The sequence below is a fragment of the Oncorhynchus kisutch genome, linkage group LG9 (genome assembly GCF_002021735.2).
Source record: "Oncorhynchus kisutch isolate 150728-3 linkage group LG9, Okis_V2, whole genome shotgun sequence".
Classification (NCBI taxonomy): Eukaryota; Metazoa; Chordata; class Actinopteri; order Salmoniformes; family Salmonidae; genus Oncorhynchus; species Oncorhynchus kisutch.
This window is the reverse complement of record NC_034182.2, coordinates 6,043,485-6,065,482: the sequence shown is the minus strand read 5'-3', so window position 1 is coordinate 6,065,482 and position 21,998 is coordinate 6,043,485. Positions and strand designations below refer to the sequence as shown.

Sequence of the window (21,998 nt, the reverse complement as noted above, 5' to 3'; positions counted from 1 at the left end):
GTGGCTGGGTGTGTGTGTGGGTGGCTGGGTGTGTGTGTGGGTGGGTGGCTGGGTGTGTGTGTGGGTGGCTGGGTGTGTGTGTGGGTGGCTGGGTGTGTGTGGGTGGCTGGGTGTGTGTGTGTGGGTGGCTGGGTGTGTGTGTGGGTGGCTGGGTGTGTGTGTGTGGGTGGCTGGGTGTGTGTGTGGGTGGCTGGGTGTGTGGTCAAGAAAGGTATTAAAAAAAGGCAGGGAGAGGTTGAATCTTTCTCCTGCTATGTTGAGAATGTGTGTAGCCTGAGATCTGATCTTCAGACACAAGGGGGCACTGAAGGTGACATGCATTATTTGAATACTCAATACGTTGGAGATCACATTTAATTAATGCTGTGATTCTCCATCATGTAGCATGTGGAGAATGACTTTATGTTGCTTTATTTACTGTATTTGGAAACTGGGATTTTATTTGATTGATCAAAAACATGATACATCTGATCTTTCTCTCTCTCCCTGCCACACACTATGTTTTTGTTGTCCCTTTCAGGACCACACTATGTTTTTGTTGTCCCTTTCAGGACCACACTATGTTTTTGTTCTCCCTTTCAGGACCACACTGTTTTTGTTGTCCCTTTCAGGACCACACTATGTTTTTGTTGTCCCTTTCAGGACCACACTATGTTTTTGTTCTCCCTTTCAGGACCACAATGTTTTTGTTGTCCCTTTCAGGACCACACTATGTTTTTGCTGTCCCTTTCAGGACCACACTATGTTTTTGTTCTCCCTTTCAGGACCACACTGTTTTTGTTGTCCCTTTCAGGACCACACTATGTTTTTGCTGTCCCTTTCAGGACCACACTATGTATTGTTGTCCCTTTCAGGACCACACTATGTTTTTGTTGTCCCTTTCAGGACCACACTATGTTTTTGTTGTCCCTTTCAGGACCACACTATGTTTTTGTTCTCCCTTTCAGGACCACAATGTTTTTGTTGTCCCTTTCAGGACCACACTATGTTTTTGCTGTCCCTTTCAGGACCACACTATGTTTTTGTTGTCCCTTTAAGGACCACACTATGTTTTTGCTGTCCCTTTCAGGACCACACTATGTTTTTGTTGTCCCTTTCACGACCACACTATGTATTGTTGTCCCTTTCAGGACCACACTATGTTTTTGTTGTCCCTTTCAGGACCACACTATGTTTTTGTTGTCCCTTTCAGGACCACACTATGTTTTTGTTCTCCCTTTCAGGACCACACTGTTTTTGTTGTCCCTTTCAGGACCACACTATGTTTTTGCTGTCCCTTTCAGGACCACACTATGTTTTTGTTGTCCCTTTCAGGACCACACTATGTATTGTTGTCCCTTTCAGGACCACACTATGTTTTTGTTGTCCCTTTCAGGACCACACTATGTTTTTGTTGTCCCTTTCAGGACCACACTATGTTTTTGTTGTCCCTTTAAGGACCACACTATGTTTTTGTTGTCCCTTTCAGGACCACACTATGTTTTTGTTGTCCCTTTCAGGACCACACTGTTTTTGTTTTCCCTTTCAGGACCACACTGTCCGTGATGGACGTCCTTCTCTGTGTCCTCATCTCCTGGTTCACATGAAGGCCTGTCCTACAGACCTCAGACCCCCACGTTTCCTATCCAGTAACCCCAGGCCACGTCCTCCTCGCCAGGAACCGACAAAACAAAGACAAGCCTTTAGCGGCCTGAAGACGCGTTCATGTGCAGGTGAGCCACAGCAAAAGCCTTCCTGCTGCATGGACAATACAATATACTGTACAACAACAACATACAAGATAAGATAAGAAATAGTTTATTAATCCCAGAATTCCCCCTCAGTGATTGACAAAGTCTGTATTGTTTATCTTATCTTCAGCAACCGATTATCTTGTGGTATCATAGGGCACTGTTTTCTGTTGACCCCACACCGTTGCTCATTAGGGAACTAGGTCTCAGTGTTAGAGCAGTGGAGGTAACCACCTGGGCCTTCGTTAGTCCTTAATCCGTCCCTCGGCCCACTTTGTTAAGGCCTAATCCCTCTCTTTCTGCTCTGGGGAGGAAGTGTCCATAGCGCCGCCCTCCTGGTGGTCCTCTGCTAGGGTGTTAGCCAATGAAAGGCTGTGCCAGCATACCTGCCGCTCCTTTCAGGGCCCTGCCTCTGATGTGAAGGCATTTGTCCTCCCCTCTCGCCAGGGCCATAGCCACACTGCAGCGCACGGCTTTGAGACGAGTGTGAGGAGCCAAGGGGGAACCAGGGGGATTGAGGTATTTCTCTGCTCTGGAACCGGGTTCCAAAAACCAATTATTCTACCATATGGTGGTCGGCTTCAACACAATCGTCCCTGACCCTGGTCCTTGAGGGAAACGCGCTGTGCGGTATTAACGGGCGGGGGTGTGTGTAGCTGTGTGCCCCTGACACATGTCATTCATATACAGGCAGACACACACATACACACACTTTATGTGTGTGTGTAGCAGATGGGAAGTGCAGGGCATTGTGAGAGGAGAATAGTGCAGAAATGTGCTCTCCTCCAGTGCAGCTCTCTGTATCCCCCTGCTACCGCTGACACCTCTCTGTCACACAGACCCACAGGAAACAAGAGCATATTGTCTTACCCCCCAGGCCCCGCAGAGAAAAGAGGAGTGTGCAGAGGCAGAGAGGAAGAATAGAGAGAGGGGAGAAGGAAGCGGGGTGGTGTCGGCTGGAGATGTTTGTGGAAGGGATCTGAGAGGGGGATGAAAAGAGTGTGGAGAAGAGAGGGGGTGGCTGAGGGGAGTTCCCAGGTAGTGTGAAGTTCAGGTGCAGGAGAAGAGGAGAGTGACAGAGTAGAGGTAACGCAGATGTCTTCTAGGGGATACAGGCATCTTATATTATCAGGATATTCTAATGCTGCTCTCAGGACAGGAGGACAAGATGCAGGATTTGGATCAGTTAACTAATATGTGGGTGGAATAATGTCAAATGAATGACAAATCATGATGAATCAAGATTTTATAAATAGCCCTGCCTCCAGTACTGGGTAGCATTCTGAATATACAATATTAAGATGGGAATTGGGCAGCTGGTCCAACGGGGTGGGGTTTCTTCAGTCTTTGTTAGAGCACTGACCCTCACAGCAGGGAAAACAGTTTGCTCCGGGCCTCACTAAAGTGGGATTTTGGCAGAGACGCCTTTGAGCTGTAAAAGATGATGAATACCATTTATAGATGGCCCTCTCTGAGGACCCCACATGTTAAGTATTCACCACCATTCTTTATCAGTACTGAACAATGCCCAATGCCAAAAGTTAAAAGCTTGTATCCCCTGCATACCCCTGTCTCTGACAAGACAGTATCATCATAAATTAGACTAATCAAAATCTGTATAAAATTTAAAACAGGACAGGACATTTTTTGGAACTATGTAAAACCTATATTTGAATGTGATAAAGTAGGGTCATATCTGCTTGAATTAAATAATGTTATCCCGGTCTATTGCAGACTCCAGGAGCAGGAGCCTGCAGCACTGGAGCACCACCAGAGGGAGGCGCTTAGCTGTTGTTGTTGCCTGTGTTCCAGTGCCAGTCTCCCCCTCTCTCAGCAGAGCCTCCCCTGAGCTCCCAGTCTGCCCGTCCAACATCCTCCAGTGTCACTGATTCTGGGCAGCAGGGGACTGGATCCAACCCTGCTCCAGCCTCAGCCCTACCTCATGGCCATACTCAGAAAGGAGAGAAGGAAACAGAGGAGATGGGTTTCTCCAGTCCCTAGTGTCTGTGAGGGATCACTCTGAGTTTGACAGCCCACCATCCAGCCAGTACAGCCGAAGCACAGACCTGGGTAGTGGCCTGAGCAGTCCTCTATGTGGTATTGTACCTACACTGCTTTGAAGCAATTGAGGTGAAATGTATTTGAAGCTGTTGCATTCGCCATGGGCCAATTAGTTGTTTCATTTCATTTAGAAATTCATAATTACTGTAACAGACTTGAATTTTTAATTGTTGCCAAGGCTTGCTTTCCTATCATGTCAAATGGAAGGATAATTATTCCATATATCCTTTTTTCTTTTTATAGCAAATCTGAGTGACCTCTCTTCCAGAACAGCTCCTCTTCCATGTCCCTGTCTGTTCTGCCCTCATGCAACCCACAGGACCCCCCAGCACACCAGCCCCCAAAACCAGCCCCTCACCACCCTCTACACCATCCCCTCCCTCCCCAGGCCCAACTCTGCCCACCTGACTGGACCACCACGGAGCCCCAGCCAGGCCATGTCCTCCATCCCAACCCAGACCCTACTACCCTAGCTTTGCCCTCAGACACCTGGCAGTCCTACCCCAGCCCACAGTGCAGGATAACTCCCCGGCCAGGGTCACGGTTAGGGTTAGGTTTGACCTCATCTCCTGTTGTGGCGGAGAGGCAGGACTGGACATCACACCACTGGTCAGTCCTTCCCCCACATCTCTCCTGTCAGAGGTGAGGAATGATTCCTGCCTGTCCCATATGGGCTGTTCACAGCCTCCTCCCAGCCTCCTCCCAGCCTCCTCCCAGCCCTCCCAGCCTCCTTCCCAGCCTCCCTCCCTGTCCAGCAGCAGCCTACACTGGTGCCCCTTACCTAGCGCCACGGGGCTGATTGTCCACAACATGGCTGGACATCTTCCCTGGTACAAAGAGACGGCAGCCAACAGACAACAGAGGATATCAAAGCCTGGCTCTATAGAGACGCCCTCCTCAGATCAGATGCTCCTGTCCCCATCGCCGGTCTGCATTGTGAGGTTCTGCTGTCAGCCCTGTTTTGTTTCCCCTCGTAATAAATAACGCAGAAAGCTTTTCTTTTCCCTTTAAAGCGGCAATAGAAAGAGGACTCTTTTGATGAAGAGCTGGTACCGTTTGATTCCCAGTTCAAAGGCGCGCGAGGCCCCTTCACAATAGGAGGGAGTGGGGGGTTCCCTGCCTCGTGTGCCGTCCCCACTCAGCCGCGGCTTCCCCGCGCTCTCGCCATTCTCCCGGTCGCTGAAAGGGAGACGTGTAGCCGATGGTCATAAATCCACACTGACCACCGCACGCTGACGGGGGAAACAGTTAGAGCTACGGTCCACAATAGAATATAGCGGCTTTCCGTCGCAGCTAATTTACCGTTTAGAATAGAGATAAAGGACGGGGCCACTGACATCTGACTTTTATGGGGGGCTTTATGAAAGACTATGAAAAGAGAGCAAACAATTGGGAAATTGTGTATGGATTTTCTTTCTCTATCAGAAATGATGATGCCGCCTGCGCTCTTCTAAGGTCCTTACTACTGATTAGTATCGGTTCCAGGTGCGTAGGAGTCAAAGTAAGAACACTGAAAGAGATTTTGACCAGCACACTGTTGAAAAAAGGAATACATTCAAAACAGAGGCTTGTTTACTAGAACATCATGGTGCCCCAAAAATCAATAAAGTGCATAAATGAAAGATGGGAAAAAATAAATAGTCAGCAGAGACACCTGGCTTCTATTTCAAGGATAAGGATAATTGCATAATTCACATGATCAGAAAATCGATAAATCGGTACCTATGATGAAAATTACAGGCCTCTCTCATCTTTTTAAGTGGGAGAACCTGCACAATTGGTGGCTGACTAAATACTTTTTTGCCCCACTGTAGTTATAGAGGCCCAAGAAAAAAAAGAAAAAGAAAGAAAAAAAATGGTCCTATAGGTCTATTCAGATAGCAGCCGATTAACAGTTAGCGGACCGCAGATGGGCATTCAGGTAACGTCGCGACGGAGGAGCCAGCCGGATAACTCCTTCGGGTAGATAACATCGGTAGTCCAGTTGTGAAGGCCTGGTGGAGCTCCGCGTTTGCAGTAAAACGGGTCCGGATTGGTGATTGTAGCCCAGGAGTGACTTAAAAATCATACAATGTGATTTTCTTGATTTTTGTTTTAGATTCCGTCTCTCACAGTTGAAGTGTACCTATGATAAAAATTACAGACCTCTGCATGCTTTGTAAGTTGGAAAACCTGCCAAATCTGTTCTCTATGGGGAGTTACATCTATATGGTGACACACTGTTCTCTATGGGGGAGATCAATCTATATGGTGACACACTGTTCTCTATGGGGGAGTTCAATCTATATGGTGATACACTGTTCTCTATGGGGGAGATACATCTATATGGTTATACACTGTTCTCTATGGGGGAGATACATCTATATGGTGATACACTGTTCTCTATGGGGGAGATACATCTATATGGTGACACACTGTTCTCTATGGGGGAGATACATCTATATGGTGATACACTGTGCTCTATGGGGGAGATACATCTATATGGTTATACACTGTTCTCTATGGGGGAGATACATCTATATGGTGATACACTGTTCTCTATGGGGGAGATACATCTATATGGTTATACACTGTGCTCTATGGGGGAGATACATCTATATGGTGATACACTGTTCTCTATGGGGGAGATACATCTATATGGTTATACACTGTTCTCTATGGGGGAGATACATCTATATGGTTATACACTGTTCTCTATGGGGGAGATACATCTATATGGTGACACACTGTTCTCTATGGGGGAGATACATCTATATGGTGATACACTGTGCTCTATGGGGGAGATACATCTATATGGTGATACACTGTTCACTATGGGGAGGTAAATCTATATGGTGATACACTGTTCTCTATGGGGAGATACAGCTATATGGTGATACACTGTTCTCTATGGGGGAGATACATCTATATGGTGACACACTGTTCTCTATGGGGGAGATACATCTATATGGTGATACACTGTTCTCTATGGGGAGATACATCTATATGGTGACATGGGTAGATAAAGCTCTATGGTGATACACTGTTCTCTATTGGGTGAGAAAAATAAAATAAATAAATAAATGTTGAAAAAGAATTTGTTCTTAACTGACTTACCTAGTTAAATAAAGGTTAAATGTAAAAAATATTTGAAACATATGTAAACAGACCCAGGTTTTGGTGAAAACATTTCAACAGTCAACAATTCTACATTCAATATGAAGTTTGTTATTTTTTCCATCTAAAAAATATATATGTTACAGTATAAGTATGTGAGAACAAAATAGAAATCTTGCTGGATTTCATTCCCATAGTTAGTCATGTCAATGCCTTGGGCAGAGTGTTATACAAGCTAATGATCCCTTTGTGTGTGTGTGTGTGTGTGTGTGTGTGTGTGTGTGTGCACAGAGTATGGGTGTGCAGAAACCCCTCAACCCTCTGCTGCCCTTTTCAGACGGGGTCCTCTCATTGTGTGCTCCCCTCAGCTCCCTTTAACATCCCCACGCCAGGGCCCAACAATCAGAGGGTGACCCCAAGGCGACCCCTCATTGAGCATCATCTCCAGAGTGTAACTGTCCTTGACAATGGAGCGGGATGGAGCGGGACGCTGGCCTATTGTGGTGCCCTGGCCCGGACGCTCCACCACCCAGACCCAGGACACCACCCAGCCTTTCAGCCCCACGATGTGGCCAGAGTGGGGGGACAGGGGGGTACATGGAGACACAGAGGAGCCTTGTCTGGGCTGACTCCTTCCTGGCTTGCCTGGCCTTGCCCCTACGCCCCCCTATCCACCTCCCCTTCCCAAAACACCACCTCCCGACTCCGTCGCACTCCTCGGAATGACGGCTGACTTGACAGCAGCAATATGCTTTAAAGTGTCAAGTCAAGTCCCTCCATTGTCTCTCTGAGTAGAGAGCCGAGGCACTGGAATGCACAATTGTGTGTGTGTAGTCAGACGTAAAGGAGCTGAGTTTGCGTGTTCTTTATTTGCTTGTGTATATATTACTAGTTTGTCTGCTATCTTTTTTTACATGTCCACATGAGAGAAGAAGAGTTCATTCTCTAAGGCTGTCATCATGACAGAAACCCTCAGCACACTATTTTCAGTTACCGTTACAAAAAAGGCAAAGAAAACAGGTGTGTTTTGAGAAGAGTCAAGTAATGAGTGATTTAAGGGCGGACAGTTTGGCCAGTCCTGTGAGTGAGGTATGTGGTAATGAGGGCTTAGAGGGAGAGCGTTGCTCCTGTGTGTATAGTACCATCTCCCATAGCCCCAGGGTCTGACTGGCTCTGTGTAGGCTGACAGACTCCACCTGGGGGGGCATCCTCTCCCGTGGAGGTCCTGGTATTGTGGTGGTGGTGGTGGAGGGTTGATGACACCGGCTCAGGGCAAGGAGGAATGGGAGTTTGTTGGGTGTCTGGGTGAAGTGTGTGTTTGTTGTGTGTGCATGGGTATGATACCGAGCCGTTTCTGAAGCCTTGAGGGGACAGGCAGTCTGGCACTAATTGAGTTACAACCAGGTGTTGGAACTGGTTCAGGGAGCAGCATAAACCCATTTTATTTTTATTTATTTATTTATTTATTTTTATTTTACCTTTATTTAACCAGGTAGGCAAGTTGAGAACAAGTTCTCATTTACAATTGCGACCTGGCCAAGATAAAGCAAAGCAGTTCGACAGATAAAACGACACAGAGTTACACATGGAGTAAAAACAAACATACAGTCAATAATGCAGTATAAACAAGTCTATATACAATGTGAGCAAATGAGGTGAGAAGGGAGGTAAAGGCAAAAAAGGCCATGATGGCAAAGTAAATACAATATAGCAAGTAAAATACTGGAATGGTAGTTTTGCAATGGAAGAATGTGCAAAGTAGAAATAAAAAATAATAATAATGGGGTGCAAAGGAGCAAAATAAATAAATAAATTAAAATTAAATACAGTTGGGAAAGAGGTAGTTGTTTGGGCTAATTATAGGTGGGCTATGTACAGGTGCAGTAATCTGTGAGCTGCTCTGACAGTTGGTGCTTAAAGCTAGGGAGGGAGATAAGTGTTTCCAGTTTCAGAGATTTTTGTAGTTCGTTCCAGTCATTGGCAGCAGAGAACTGGAAGGAGAGGCGGCCAAAGAAAGAATTGGTTTTGGGGGTGACTAGAGAGATATACCTGCTGGAGCGTGTGCTACAGGTGGGAGATGCTATGGTGACCAGCGAGCTGAGATAAGGGGGGACTTTACCTAGCAGGGTCTTGTAGATGACATGGAGCCAGTGGGTTTGGCGACGAGTATGAAGCGAGGGCCAGCCAACGAGAGCGTACAGGTCGCAATGGTGGGTAGTATATGGGGCTTTGGTGATAAAACGGATTGCACTGTGATAGACTGCATCCAATTTGTTGAGTAGGGTATTGGAGGCTATTTTGTAAATGACATCGCCAAAGTCGAGGATTGGTAGGATGGTCAGTTTTACAAGGGTATGTTTGGCAGCATGAGTGAAGGATGCTTTGTTGCGAAATAGGAAGCCAATTCTAGATTTAACTTTGGATTGGAGATGTTTGATATGGGTCTGGAAGGAGAGTTTACAGTCTAACCAGACACCTAAGTATTTGTAGTTGTCCACGTATTCTAAGTCAGAGCCGTCCAGAGTAGTGATGTTGGACAGGCGGGTAGGTGCAGGTAGCGATCGGTTGAAGAGCATGCATTTAGTTTTACTTGTATTTAAGAGCAATTGGAGGCCACGGAAGGAGAGTTGTATGGCATTGAAGCTTGCCTGGAGGGTTGTTAACACAGTGTCCAAAGAAGGGCCGGAAGTATACAGAATGGTGTCGTCTGCGTAGAGGTGGATCAGGGACTCACCAGCAGCAAGAGCGACCTCATTGATGTATACAGAGAAGAGAGTCGGTCCAAGAATTGAACCCTGTGGCACCCCCATAGAGACTGCCAGAGGTCCGGACAGCAGACCCTCCGATTTGACACACTGAACTCTATCAGAGAAGTAGTTGGTGAACCAGGCGAGGCAATCATTTGAGAAACCAAGGCTGTCGAGTCTGCCGATGAGGATATGGTGATTGACAGAGTCGAAAGCCTTGGCCAGATCAATGAATACGGCTGCACAGTAATGTTTCTTATCGATGGCGGTTAAGATATCGTTTAGGACCTTGAGCGTGGCTGAGGTGCACCCATGACCAGCTCTGAAACCAGATTGCATAGCAGAGAAGGTATGGTGAGATTCGAAATGGTCGGTAATCTGTTTGTTGACTTGGCTTTCGAAGACCTTAGAAAGGCACGGTAGGATAGATATAGGTCTGTAGCAGTTTGGGTCAAGAGTGTCCCCCCCTTTGAAGAGGGGGATGACCGCAGCTGCTTTCCAATCTTTGGGAATCTCAGACGACACGAAAGAGAGGTTGAACAGGCTAGTAATAGGGGTGGCAACAATTTCGGCAGATAATTTTAGAAAGAAAGGGTCCAGATTGTCTAGCCCGGCTGATTTGTAGGGGTCCAGATTTTGCAGCTCTTTCAGAACATCAGCTGAATGGATTTGGGAGAAGGAGAAATGGGGAAGGCTTGGGCGAGTTGCTGTTGGGGGTGCAGTGCTGTTGTCCGGGGTAGGAGTAGCCAGGTGGAAAGCATGGCCAGCCGTAGAAAAATGCTTATTGAAATTCTCAATTATGGTGGATTTATCAGTGGTGACAGTGTTTCCTATCTTCAGTGCAGTGGGCAGCTGGGAGGAGGTGTTCTTATTCTCCATGGACTTTACAGTGTCCCAGAACTTTTTTGAGTTAGTGTTGCAGGAAGCAAATTTCTGCTTGAAAAAGCTAGCCTTAGCTTTTCTAACTGCCTGTGTATAATTATTTCTAGCTTCCCTGAACAGCTGCATATCACCGGGGCTGTTCGATGCTAATGCAGAACGCCATAGGATGTTTTTGTGTTGGTTAAGGGCAGTCAGGTCTGGGGAGAACCAAGGGCTATATCTGTTCCTGGTTCTAAATTTCTTGAGTGGGGCATGTTTATTTAAGATGGTTAGGAAGGCATTTTTAAAAAATATCCAGGCATCCTCTACTGACGGGATGAGATCAATATCCTTCCAGGATACCCCGGCCAGGTCGATTAGAAAGGCCTGCTCGCAGAAGTGTTTCAGGGAGCGTTTTACAGTGATGAGTGGAGGTCGTTTGACCGCTGACCCATTACGGATGCAGGCAATGAGGCAGTGATCGCTGAGATCTTGGTTGAAGACAGCAGAGGTGTATTTAGAGGGGAAGTTGGTTAGGATGATATCTATGAGGGTGCCCGTGTTTAAGGTTTTGGGGAGGTACCTGGTAGGTTCATTGATTATTTGTGTGAGATTGAGGGCATCAAGTTTAGATTGTAGGATGGCTGGGGTGTTAAGCATGTTCCAGTTTAGGTCGCCTAGCAGCACGAACTCTGAAGATAGATGGGGGGCAATCAGTTCACATATGGTGTCCAGAGCACAGCTGGGGGCAGAGGGTGGTCTATAGCAGGCGGCAACGGTGAGAGACTTGTTTTTAGAGAGGTGGATTTTTAAAAGTAGAAGTTCAAATTGTTTGGGTACAGACCTGGATAGTAGGACAGAACTCTGCAGGCTATCTTTGCAGTAGATTGCAACACCGCCCCCTTTGGCAGTTCTATCTTGTCTGAAAATGTTGTAGTTTGGAATTAATTTTAGAGGAACAGAAACAGAACCTGGAAAGAAAGTGATCTCTAGTGTTGCGGAACAGAACCGTTACTTTTAAATCTTGAGAACCAGTGTCTAGTATATACTGTAATACAGTGAAGTTAAACATATTCCAATTCATATCATGTCATGGTGCTCAGCACTTCAAGGCAAGCCCCCTCCACGTCCACTCCTCTCTCTCTCTCCCCGTGAAATTTCAGTCACATCTCTCGTCAGTCACATCTCTCGCCTGCACTTATCTGTCCTCAAACATGTAAACAACTAGCTTACACGTTCCACAGCAAGCTGCTCTATCCACGCTTATCGGTGGACTAAATGAAAGAATTATGTTGATTTCACAGGGTTAAAAAATGAACAAACCATTACTTTTTTAGGAGGATCGAACCGATTCAGAACTTTATTATGCTGGTCGGAACACTGTAAATAAATAAATAGGAGTTCTGCTCAGAACGGATCCTCTATTTCTATTGCATCACGTAACACAGTACAGTAGTATATTCTCTACGTGATATGCCCAACCTGCTTGTGCTGTTTCAGATGGCGGTGACAGTGTCCTCCTCGTCCCGCTGTTCTCAGGTCAGCTCTAGCCAGTTCCATGTGTTTGATGAACTGGAGGCCATCCCCCTGCGGACCGGCTCTTGTCTGTCCCTAGACCACCCACCCACCTGGTACAGGTCCTGTACACCCAGATTATGTCCAGTAGATTGTATAAAACACCACTGATGTCATACCTGTCAAGGGTCTACACAACGATTACATCAGAAACGTTCTCTATATTTATGTCATGCATGCATACATGTGCACTTGAAAAAGAAGAAGGCTTTTTACTTTGCATCAAAGTTGGTGAATTAACCGTTTATTTATTTTTTATAGCAGGTGAATGCTTAACTACTCTATGTTTAGAGTTGTTTCTACCTGGGCAGTCCATGGTGTTAGAATTAATTAGCGTTATTTAGACAGTTATGTCAATGAAAAGGTCACGGCACCTGATTTCTTTTTCCTGTTTGTGGTTGTTGTGGACATGTTTGTCTGACCGCCGTTAATGCCTCAATTGGACATGCACTCCTTCCTCAGCCTCTCTCATGTAATGGACTGGGGTGTGACGGTGATGTGTGGATCTCGGCGCTCTGTTGTGGAACAGTCTGTCACGTCTTTGTGTGTGTACAGTAAATGTGTGTGTGTGTGTGTGTCTACTGAAGTTAGTCAGTTCAGTGAGCTGTGAAGTGGAACATTATCCAACGCAGACAGTGATTTTCTCACTCACTGAGGACTTCCTCAAGCTTCTCTCATCCCCTCTAATCCCTGACAAGGTGTTTAGGATGTTTAACCTGCTCGCTTGACCTGAACCTCCGTCTGACCTCCATGACCTTTGCCCTGAGGATGTGATGGGATCATGTCAGCTACCACCACTGCTGCAGCAGCTTAATTCCACTCTTCTGTTCTGTGGTGTAACATCTTCCTCAATTGACAAATATAGACATCTACCATCCGTATAGAGCCTGGAAAGCAAAGAAATGTAAAACTGTCTTAAACTGACTGACTGCTTAAACTTTGCTACTGACTCACAGGCATCCATGTGTGTCTGTCAAAACTCCAGTGACCCACGTCTGGGTGGCAGTATAGCTAGTTAACACTTTAATCACAGGGTTAGACCTTTGTTACCTGTAACAGTGTGTCTTTACAATGGGTTGCATTCTCATGGCTAATGAGGGGGTTAACTCCCAGCCTAACTGAAAGTGTGTCATCTCAATGTGTTTCACCACGGGACTTCCTTCACCACAACTCCTTAATCAATCAGACAGCCAGTTCCCTTTTTCTCTCACCTGAAGGGGTTTACCTGACAAACAGAAACACACCCAGAGACACACACAACACATTGTAGAGGCAGGAGCATTCCCTATGATAGGGGTAGGCAACCCTGGTCCTAGAGGTCCACAGGCACGTCATGTTTTTGATTTAACTGACCTGGAAGACCAGGTGTGTTGAATGTAGGCAATCATTGAACTGCGTAATTAGCTCTGTTGGTCAGGTGTGGTGCCTAGTTGGAACGTCATCCTGCAGTACCTGCATCACTCCAGGAACAGGGTTGCCTTCCCCTGATCTAGGTGGAATTCATTTCAAGTCGCTCAAAGTCTCTAAAAGTTCATTTCTAAGGGCATACTGTAAAAACACAGTACTGTACTCAACTAGAAAACTATCCAGATGTGATACTTTTTATGTGCTATAAAACATAATGCATTCCACTATGGCTGCTGTGTGGTTGGCTGAGATGGTGGGACTGAGAGTGCATTGAGAGGAGAAGCAGGGTTGACCTGCAGCAGAGCGTGTTATGAGGCAACTCCAGCCCAGCGGCTGTGTGAAATCCCCTCCCAGGGAACAGCAGCTCCACACCCTGCTCTCTGCCTGGACGGCGTGGGCCGAGGATTTGCATGGGCAGGGAGCCCACACTGTTACTGATCCCCTTTTAATTGGCGGTGACAGAGAACTCTGGAGCCTAGGACTGGGGGGGTGGAGCTTGAGGGTTGTCAGTCATATTTGCACACACACCTCACTGATCCATACAGGACTATTTTCTCTACCTCTAATCTGGTTCAGAGAGGCTATCCCTGGCCTTGGCCTACACTATCTCTGGTTATCCATGTCTAATGGAATCCTGTGATAACCCCCTGAATGTAGGGAATCAGAGAAGGTGGTCACTCTGGTCCTGACTAATGTATTGTTTGTTGAGTCCTGTGTGGCTCTGTTGGTAGAGCATGGTACTTGCAATGCCAGGGCTGTGGGTTTGATTCCCACATGGGACTAGTATGACAAATCTATGCACTCACTACTCTAAGTTGCTCTGGATAAGAGTGTCTGCTAAATGACAAAGAAAATACAAAACAATTCAATTAAAAAGGAGTTAGTAGATGGACTGATCCAATGGACTCCCATAGTCCCTTTCTAATGCTTTAGTTCTGATGTGTTGGATCTGCTGTTTCACATAATGCTTCAGTTGTCCTGTATACTACCTCTGCAGAGATGTCCACAGGCTTGGCTGCTGTGACTCAGGGGACCTGGGCTCCCTGTCCCATGTGTAGCTCCTGGACCGGTCGGACCCTGTGGAGCCCCACTGGCTCGCTGGTCAGGACATGTACTCCCCAACAGAAGACGGAACAACAGGCCACACAGCGGCGCTCCGAGCCAGAAGACCTCTTAGTCCAACGCTGTATACTACAGGTATCCCTGATTTACAACTCAACACCCAACCCAGTCTGTGATTCATTTGTGAGTCAGTGAATGTGATTGGACTGACACATGTCTTTATATACACACTGTGTTTGAGACATTGTCTCAGTAAGATTACTAGATTACTAGACTCCTTCGACAGTTTCTTTTGACAGTTACAATGAGCCAAACTATGACCTTTGATAGAAACAGCAAAACCGTTGATTTCACAACAGGGAAAATCCAGACAGAGGAGTATTCTGTAGAATAGCCTGGACAGGGGAATACCAAGCAGCGTTATGGGTGTGTGCCTGCCAGTCGTTGGCCGGCCTTGAGAGTAATGTCTTTACAGTGTGAACCGCCTCTCATCTGCTCCCAGGCATGCTGCTGCAGCATCTTAACTGAAAGGCCATAAAGATATGGAAGCTCATTTCTGGCTTTGGCAAAACGTTTTATTGGGATATGATATGCCATATTAATAAAGATCAAACCGCCTCGCGTTTATCATTAACCTGGAGACCTGAGCCCAGACACACCGACAACTAGTTAAAAATATATATTTTAACAATGGCACAATCTGGATGTGATTATGCCTGTGCGGCACGCGCATATCAGTCTGGGTGATGCAAGAAATGGCATAGAAAGTAGAACAAACGTCCTGTAAAGTGGTAAAAGGAACGTAAGTGGTCGATGCGCAAACAGTTGGAAATAAGCACATCCTATTGTAGTTTTATAGGCAAACAAAGGATGTGTAACTTGTTTTCCATGACATTGACAGTACTAATGCTCAGTGTGATGCTTCTCCTCTGAATTGGCAATGGCCTGGAATACAGTCATTGAATCAAACTAAATCCTCTTCACTCGTTGACGTATCACTGTGGCCTGCCTGGAGATGTAGACACTGCAGGGAGCTCGTCTGTCTGTCTGTCCTCCTAGGTTTGTCTCCAGAACAATGTTTTCCCATTCTGTGTTTGCACCTGGCATGCTTCTGCGAGACAGGTGCTCCTCCATGTTTTTTTCCCCCCTCTTTTTATATCAGTGTTTGCAGAGAGATTAGGAACCATACTTTTGACTAATACACGGCATTACTCATATCGGTGCACTCAAACACAAAGGAAAACCCACACGCAAGCGTGTACACCGGGCACATTGGCACGCGCACAGACTATCTATCCAGTTTGTGTCTTCAAATTGGTGTGTGTGCATGCCTGCGTGGATGTGTGTGTGTGTGTTGTCAGGCGTCCTGCAACCCCTCACAGCTGGCAGCTGTGGAGACGACAGTGTGTCTGAGAGGTGTGTCGCCACAGGCAAAGTCCAGGGACAGGTTGACCACACAATGGTGAGTGTCTGTAGCCCCACCTCAAACTACCCCTCACAACAACTCCCCCTTGTAGCTTACATCCGTCTCCTTAAATGACTATTGCACATTGTTGTTTAAACACGGACTATACAAACACACAGACACTGACTGAGACAAAGACCTCTATTTACAGTATAAACTTGAACTGGCGTGAATTTGTAACTGCCATCCCGGATCAAGCAGCCAAATTGTTGTTGATAATTGAAACACACTATGACAATAGTGAGAAAAGCGTGCAGTGCAGCAGGTGTGTAGTTAATCAGTCACAGGCCACCGGAGGGAGAGGCTGGTGACTGTACCACTGAAAGAGCAGACAGCCTATTTACACCACGCTCCACTCAGCCCACTGCTCTATCCAAAGGGGGTCCACTCACTCACACTTAGATGTGGCTCTATACAGGGGGGACTCTTTTGGAGGATGCGCCGCTGGTGGGATGGATCAGACAGGGTCAGGGGTAAGGGGTCAGGGGGTAAACGCAGCGCTGCGAGTGCCGGGGTGCAGTGGAATGGATGCAGGTGCTCCACGCGATAGACTATTCATCTCCTCTTTATGATGGAGGAGAGAGCTTCCTCTGCTCTCTGAAAGGCTCAATGTGTCTTATAAGCCCCCTGTGATTATGTCTAACCACAATGAAGCGTTCTGAGTACCCGGGGCATGATTCATGTTAGGCTATTTGCATAATGGACCACTACTACACCACAGGGTTAGAGTCTAGTGTGCTGGTACGGGATTTGTCCCTCATTATTGGGTTATAATGTTTGTTTGTTTTTTGTTGTAATAGTCATGCTTGATTGTTCAATGTAGTTTGAACACAGGTCAGACTGAATAATGTGATCGTACGGTTTTATGCTTGTGTTTTCAGCAGTGCCACACCGAGGATGGTTCCAGGTCACCGTCGTCATGGATCAGTGATTCCAGTCCGTCAGGCATCATATCCGGGTCCACCAGTTCCCAATGCGAGTCCTGCATCATATAACTCTTGTCACATCCACACTTAATGAACGTGATCGCTTAACAACCTTAATGATTTGGTATCCTAAACCGTTGTACTTCAGCTTGCTCTGCATATTATGCATTCAACCCTTCTCTCTGAAACGAAGCATACAGCTCAGGAAACCCTTAGCAGCTATCTTTAATCAGTCAATACCTACAAGAGGCTGTCCTTAACATGAGTATTTGGTCTCCGTAAAAGCCCCCTCTGTCCATACTAGAGCGGGTCATATTCAAAGCCATTGTGTTCTTACTGTCACCGCTGTGTTTGGCCGTGTTTCTCTGCGTCCGGTACACTTAAGCCTGATAATCCTCCGTAGAGCCGGCTGGCGAGCAGAGTGGTCCTCTCCTGTGTGGCCGTCTTGTGTACACTGATGAATAATGGGTTCAAAGGCAGAGCAAGTACTGTAGGACCAGAAACACAGAGAAAACAGGCTTCACGGGAAGGAAAGGGAAAGGAAGGATCAATTGGGTTTGACTTACCCCCTTCCCATTTCTCTCTCTTCTGTGAAGCAGAGAGATAAATTTTTTTAGCTCTCATCACGTTCTTCTTTGTCCTTTTTGTTCTTTCTCCACCTCTGTTTCACTATATCTGTCCTCAGCCTGAGGTCATACCATGTGTTTTAACGCTGAGTGACTCTCCTGTATCAGTCGTTATGTTGGCCCTAACCAAATCAAATGTATTTATAAAGCCCTTCTTACATCAGCTGGTATCTCAAAGTGCTGTACAGAAACCCAGCCAAAAAACCCAAACAGCAAGCAATGCAGGTGTAGAAGCACGGTGGCTAGGAAAAACTCCCTAGAAAGGCCAGAACCTAGGAAGAAACCTAGAGAGGAACAAGGCAATGAGGGGTGGCCAGTCCTCTTCTGGCTGTGCCGGGTGGAGATTATAACAGAACATGGCCAAGATGTTCAAATGTTCATAGGTGACCAGCAGGGTCAAAATAATAATCACAGTGGATGTCGAGGGTGCAACAGGTCAGTACCTCAGGAGTAAATGTCAGAGTAAATGTCAGTTGAAAACAGCAGGTCTGGGACAGGTAGCACGTCCGGTGAACAGGTCAGGATTCCATAGCAGCAGGCAGAACAGTTTAAACTGGAGCAGCAGCATGGCCAGGTGGACTGGGGACAGCAAGGAGTCATCAGGCCAGGTAGTCCTGAGGCATGGTCCTAGGGCTCAGGTCCACCGAGAGAGAGAAAAAGTGAGAGCATACTTAAATTCACACAGGACAACAGATAGCACCCCGACACCAAACTACTGCAGCATAAATACTGGAGGCTGAGACGGGAGTGGTCGGGAGACACCAATGGCCCATGGCTCGCTGTGTCGTGGCTCAGCGATAGCACCATTACAAACCCAGTTGTCATACCTGTGATTCAGCGGCCATGCATGAAGGCCACCGTGCTCAGCCGTTAACTATGACCAAGGCCACAGCGACATGTAACATGTCCTCTTGGCTCCACTGCTTGTTGTCTGATGTCAGGACACCATGACTGGTGGGTTACACTGCCTGGTCAGATACCAGGAGCTGTGTCACATGACTACATCTATGTTAACTTACAGATGGGGAGGAGTCCGAGGGAAGTGACCAAACCAGCCAGGCCCTTACCTCCTTAAATGACAGGGGTGAGTGACGTTTTAGTGAGATGTCTTAATATGGGATGGTAAAGTTTTCCGCTCATAATGCTCATTGGACATAAGACAGCCGTTTGCTGTGGTGGAGAACTAAACATCCCGTAACCCCAAAACACGGCCTTATTTACTGCAGCTCTGCGAGAACAAACTTGTCACATAAAAAAAGATCATCCCAGGTATCCTTGGTGATGGTCTGTGTGCTCGTGCACAATGACCTCTGGGAGGCCAAAGACATGGTCAGAGCCCAGGAGAGGGTCATGGGGAGGGCGCTGAGGGGTCAGCCCCGGGGTCAGCGAGACTTTGAGAGGTGCCCAGTGTGTGGGATGGCTTTGTGTGGCCATAGGTTAGGTGAGATTGGGTTTCCAAGCGGAGGAACGGCACAGTTAAAACTCTCAATAGAGCTCCCTAAGTAGTCCATAGAGTGAAACTGTTAGGACTCAATGTGACACTATGGTGACAGCATTGTAGGGTGACAGCATGGCGTTCCAGTATGAATTTACGAATCCAATGGACTTTGACCTAAAAGTATGTATCCAAATAAAGAATATACGACAAATGTGAAATACAGACCCTGTTGTCGTCGTCATCAGTTTTTTGTTATAACAGTTTCATAGCTTTATAATGTGGCTTGTTCCAAACAATGTCCACCTGTGCATGAACCAATAGGTAGAATACAGGCCAATGGCACTTAGGCCAATGACTTACCCAGTCAGAAACATCATGCAATAAGATAAGTCAGTAAGCTATGTGGTCTGTCCCCAGTGAGCTCTCTGATAAGGTCTTTGTCCCTCTCTCTCTGTCATAACTAATTCATAGGTACTATAATCCCCTTCATAATTGTTTCATGACTGTTTCAATTCGGCCCCATCACTCCTGTGTTTACCCCAGAGTTTAGCATTCAGCTGTTACTGAAGACGTCAGTGCCCTAAGTGAATATCGTTATGAGCCGGGGCCACAAAGAGGACTAATCTGGACTGACCCTGGTAGATTGTTCCGGAAGGCTTCGGGGAGCCGCTAGCTGGACAGATTAGGGCCGGTGAAAAAGAAGGGAAAGACACTGGAGCAGAGATTAGTCATGTTCCAAGCAGGATGGTCCCCCCCCCCCCCAGAGGACCACACACTGACAATGTAGCTGTGTCACCATTGTCTCTAAACCACTGCTACTGTGGACTCAGCGGCCATTGTCTCCTCTGAAATCCACCATCGTTTTCTCTCCCTCCTTGCCCTTTTTCAAACCTGGATTCATCCAGGCCCTTTGATTGGCACTTGTCAGCGGCTGATAGAGAGGATGACGTGTTGGAAAACGAACCGGCCAATAAAGGAGACCTGAAAAGGCCAATCCCTCCCCATGAATAATAATCTGGAAGGATTTGCCTTTTTCCTCCGCCCCTCCCTTTATTCTAGCCTTTCTTCTGGACAGATAGAGGAGTCGAGGCTCTGGGTGGCATCGGTGAATGGCACTGATTGTTTCACTGACGCTCATCCTTTTCTCAAACACACAAAGAAAAAGATACAAGTCCGACCTTCTTGCCTCCTTCCTGGTGCACTGGATGTTGGGGTGCTCCTGTGTGGAGGAGCAGTCGATGTGTGGATGTTTGTGTTCAGGGGCAGAGCCGGCCAGAGGGGGGGTGGTGTGTGACTTTTTATTTTTGTCTTCGGTGGCCTTTCGAGATCAGGGAGGGGATTTGATTTGTCTACACACAGCCAAATCCAGCTATCTGCCATGATTCAGATGGCTCTGTTGGTATGGTAACCTGGTCTGTGTGTTTTAGATGGTTTCTAAGCAGGCCACTGTCTTGATTCCAGCTTGAACTGACCAGTAATCAGGGATTAGGCCATGTTAGAATAGGAGCTTTCAGAAAGGAAGGTACCAAATCATCAATCATTTGGGCAAAGCTTTTACTTTGTATCAAGCATGTCTCAGAGACACTATGTTTAAAATGACCAGTCTAGTTGGGTACATCTTGTCCAATAATCAACATAAATATATGATGAAATGTGTTTATGTAAGATGTTAAAGCGCTTGCACAAAAGCATCATTTCAGATAGCAATTGAACTAACATTTTGTCACCGTTCCTTCTAATTTCATGGTGTATAGGCATGCATTCTATACAGTATGATATCATTTGTATTATCCATCTCCTTGGTCCTCCAATTTTGTTTAAATAAATCATCTAAACATGATTGATGTTGCACACAAATAAATATTCTAGACCGAATGATCAATTCTATGTTGTATCGGTGGACAGTATCCTACTACCCAAATGCCTTTGACATTGAGAATCGTGCCCGACACAGAAACTGAAGTAGAGATGTGATTGTGTTCACTGTGGTGGAAGACGGACTGTCAAATGAGACATGACTATATCCATCTGAGCTGCTGACCTCTGACCTTTCAGCACAATGTATGATGACAGCCTGTGACGCTTTTGATGAAAGATAGATCTGAACCCTATCACTCTGTTGGTCAAGCTTTCTCCCGATCGTAATGTCTGACGAACACCATCCTAATGCTGAAATGCTTGATACTCATTTGTTTTATGTGGTAGTAACACAAGTAACACTTATGGTAAAGAATGACTACTATAGTTTTTTTTATATATATATATATATATATATATATATATATATATATAAGGAAATTGTACAAACAATCCAAGCCTCAATGTAGCGTGAGTCTTCATTGGCACTCTTTGTCCCTGCGCTTCCAGGCCAGGAAGTGCATTATTCAGACTTTTCATTGGCAGATAATGGGACTCCTAATTGGGGGCCAGTGCCAAATCGACTGAGTGGTTAAGTTTCCCGAAGGGAGTGTCCCTCTTTCAGTTAGGATGTGTAAAGAACAGAGGAGTGGAGATGTGATGTGACTGGGATGTTTAGGGAGGACAAAGAGGTGAACGTGTGTTTGTGAGGGGGGACAAAAAGGAGAAGTGGTTGCAAAGTGATTTCTTAAGTAGCAAGATAGATGTCATCAAATGCAGAACACCTAGCATGTTGACTTTCAAAGTGCTTTGTGGAACTCTACTAGGCACACAACAGTAATATTGAACTAAGTGGCTCAGCATCATGAAAATACAATAACCAGTGAATGAGCACCAGAAACAAGAAGGTACCGAACCATAACCATAAACCGTGTTAGTTTCATAGATCTGCTTATGGGGATATGACTGCAATATGACGACTTCTTATTCTCCATCTCTGTGTCCCCATCCAGGCCCCATCCCAGACCAGGGGGTTCCAGTGAAGGAGGAGCCTGGTTGCCCTGTTCGTGGGGAGCGAGGCTGGGCTTCCACAGGGGCCAGGAGAAGGCCTGGGATGCTGGAGTGCATAATGAGGGAGAAGGAGTGA

The 21,998-nt window shown here is 46.4% G+C and overlaps 1 protein-coding gene across 2 annotated transcripts; it reads left to right on the top strand.

The window, feature by feature from the left end:
* The first annotated feature begins 357 nt into the window (after window positions 1-357).
* On the top strand, window positions 358-5,582 carry LOC116375215 (uncharacterized). Of its 2 annotated transcripts, XM_031831357.1 has the most exons (3): window positions 358-1,712; window positions 3,465-3,827; window positions 4,035-5,582. In XM_031831357.1, exon 1 carries the CDS (start codon window positions 499-501, stop codon window positions 1,543-1,545), a length of 1,047 nt encoding a protein of 348 aa, XP_031687217.1. In that variant the 5' UTR covers window positions 358-498; the 3' UTR covers window positions 1,546-1,712; window positions 3,465-3,827; window positions 4,035-5,582. The 2 variants fall into 2 exon arrangements, with proteins under 2 accessions (XP_031687217.1, XP_031687216.1); XM_031831356.1 differs by having other exon boundaries at window positions 359-1,712; window positions 3,465-5,582.
* The last annotated feature ends 16,416 nt before the right edge of the window (window positions 5,583-21,998 follow it).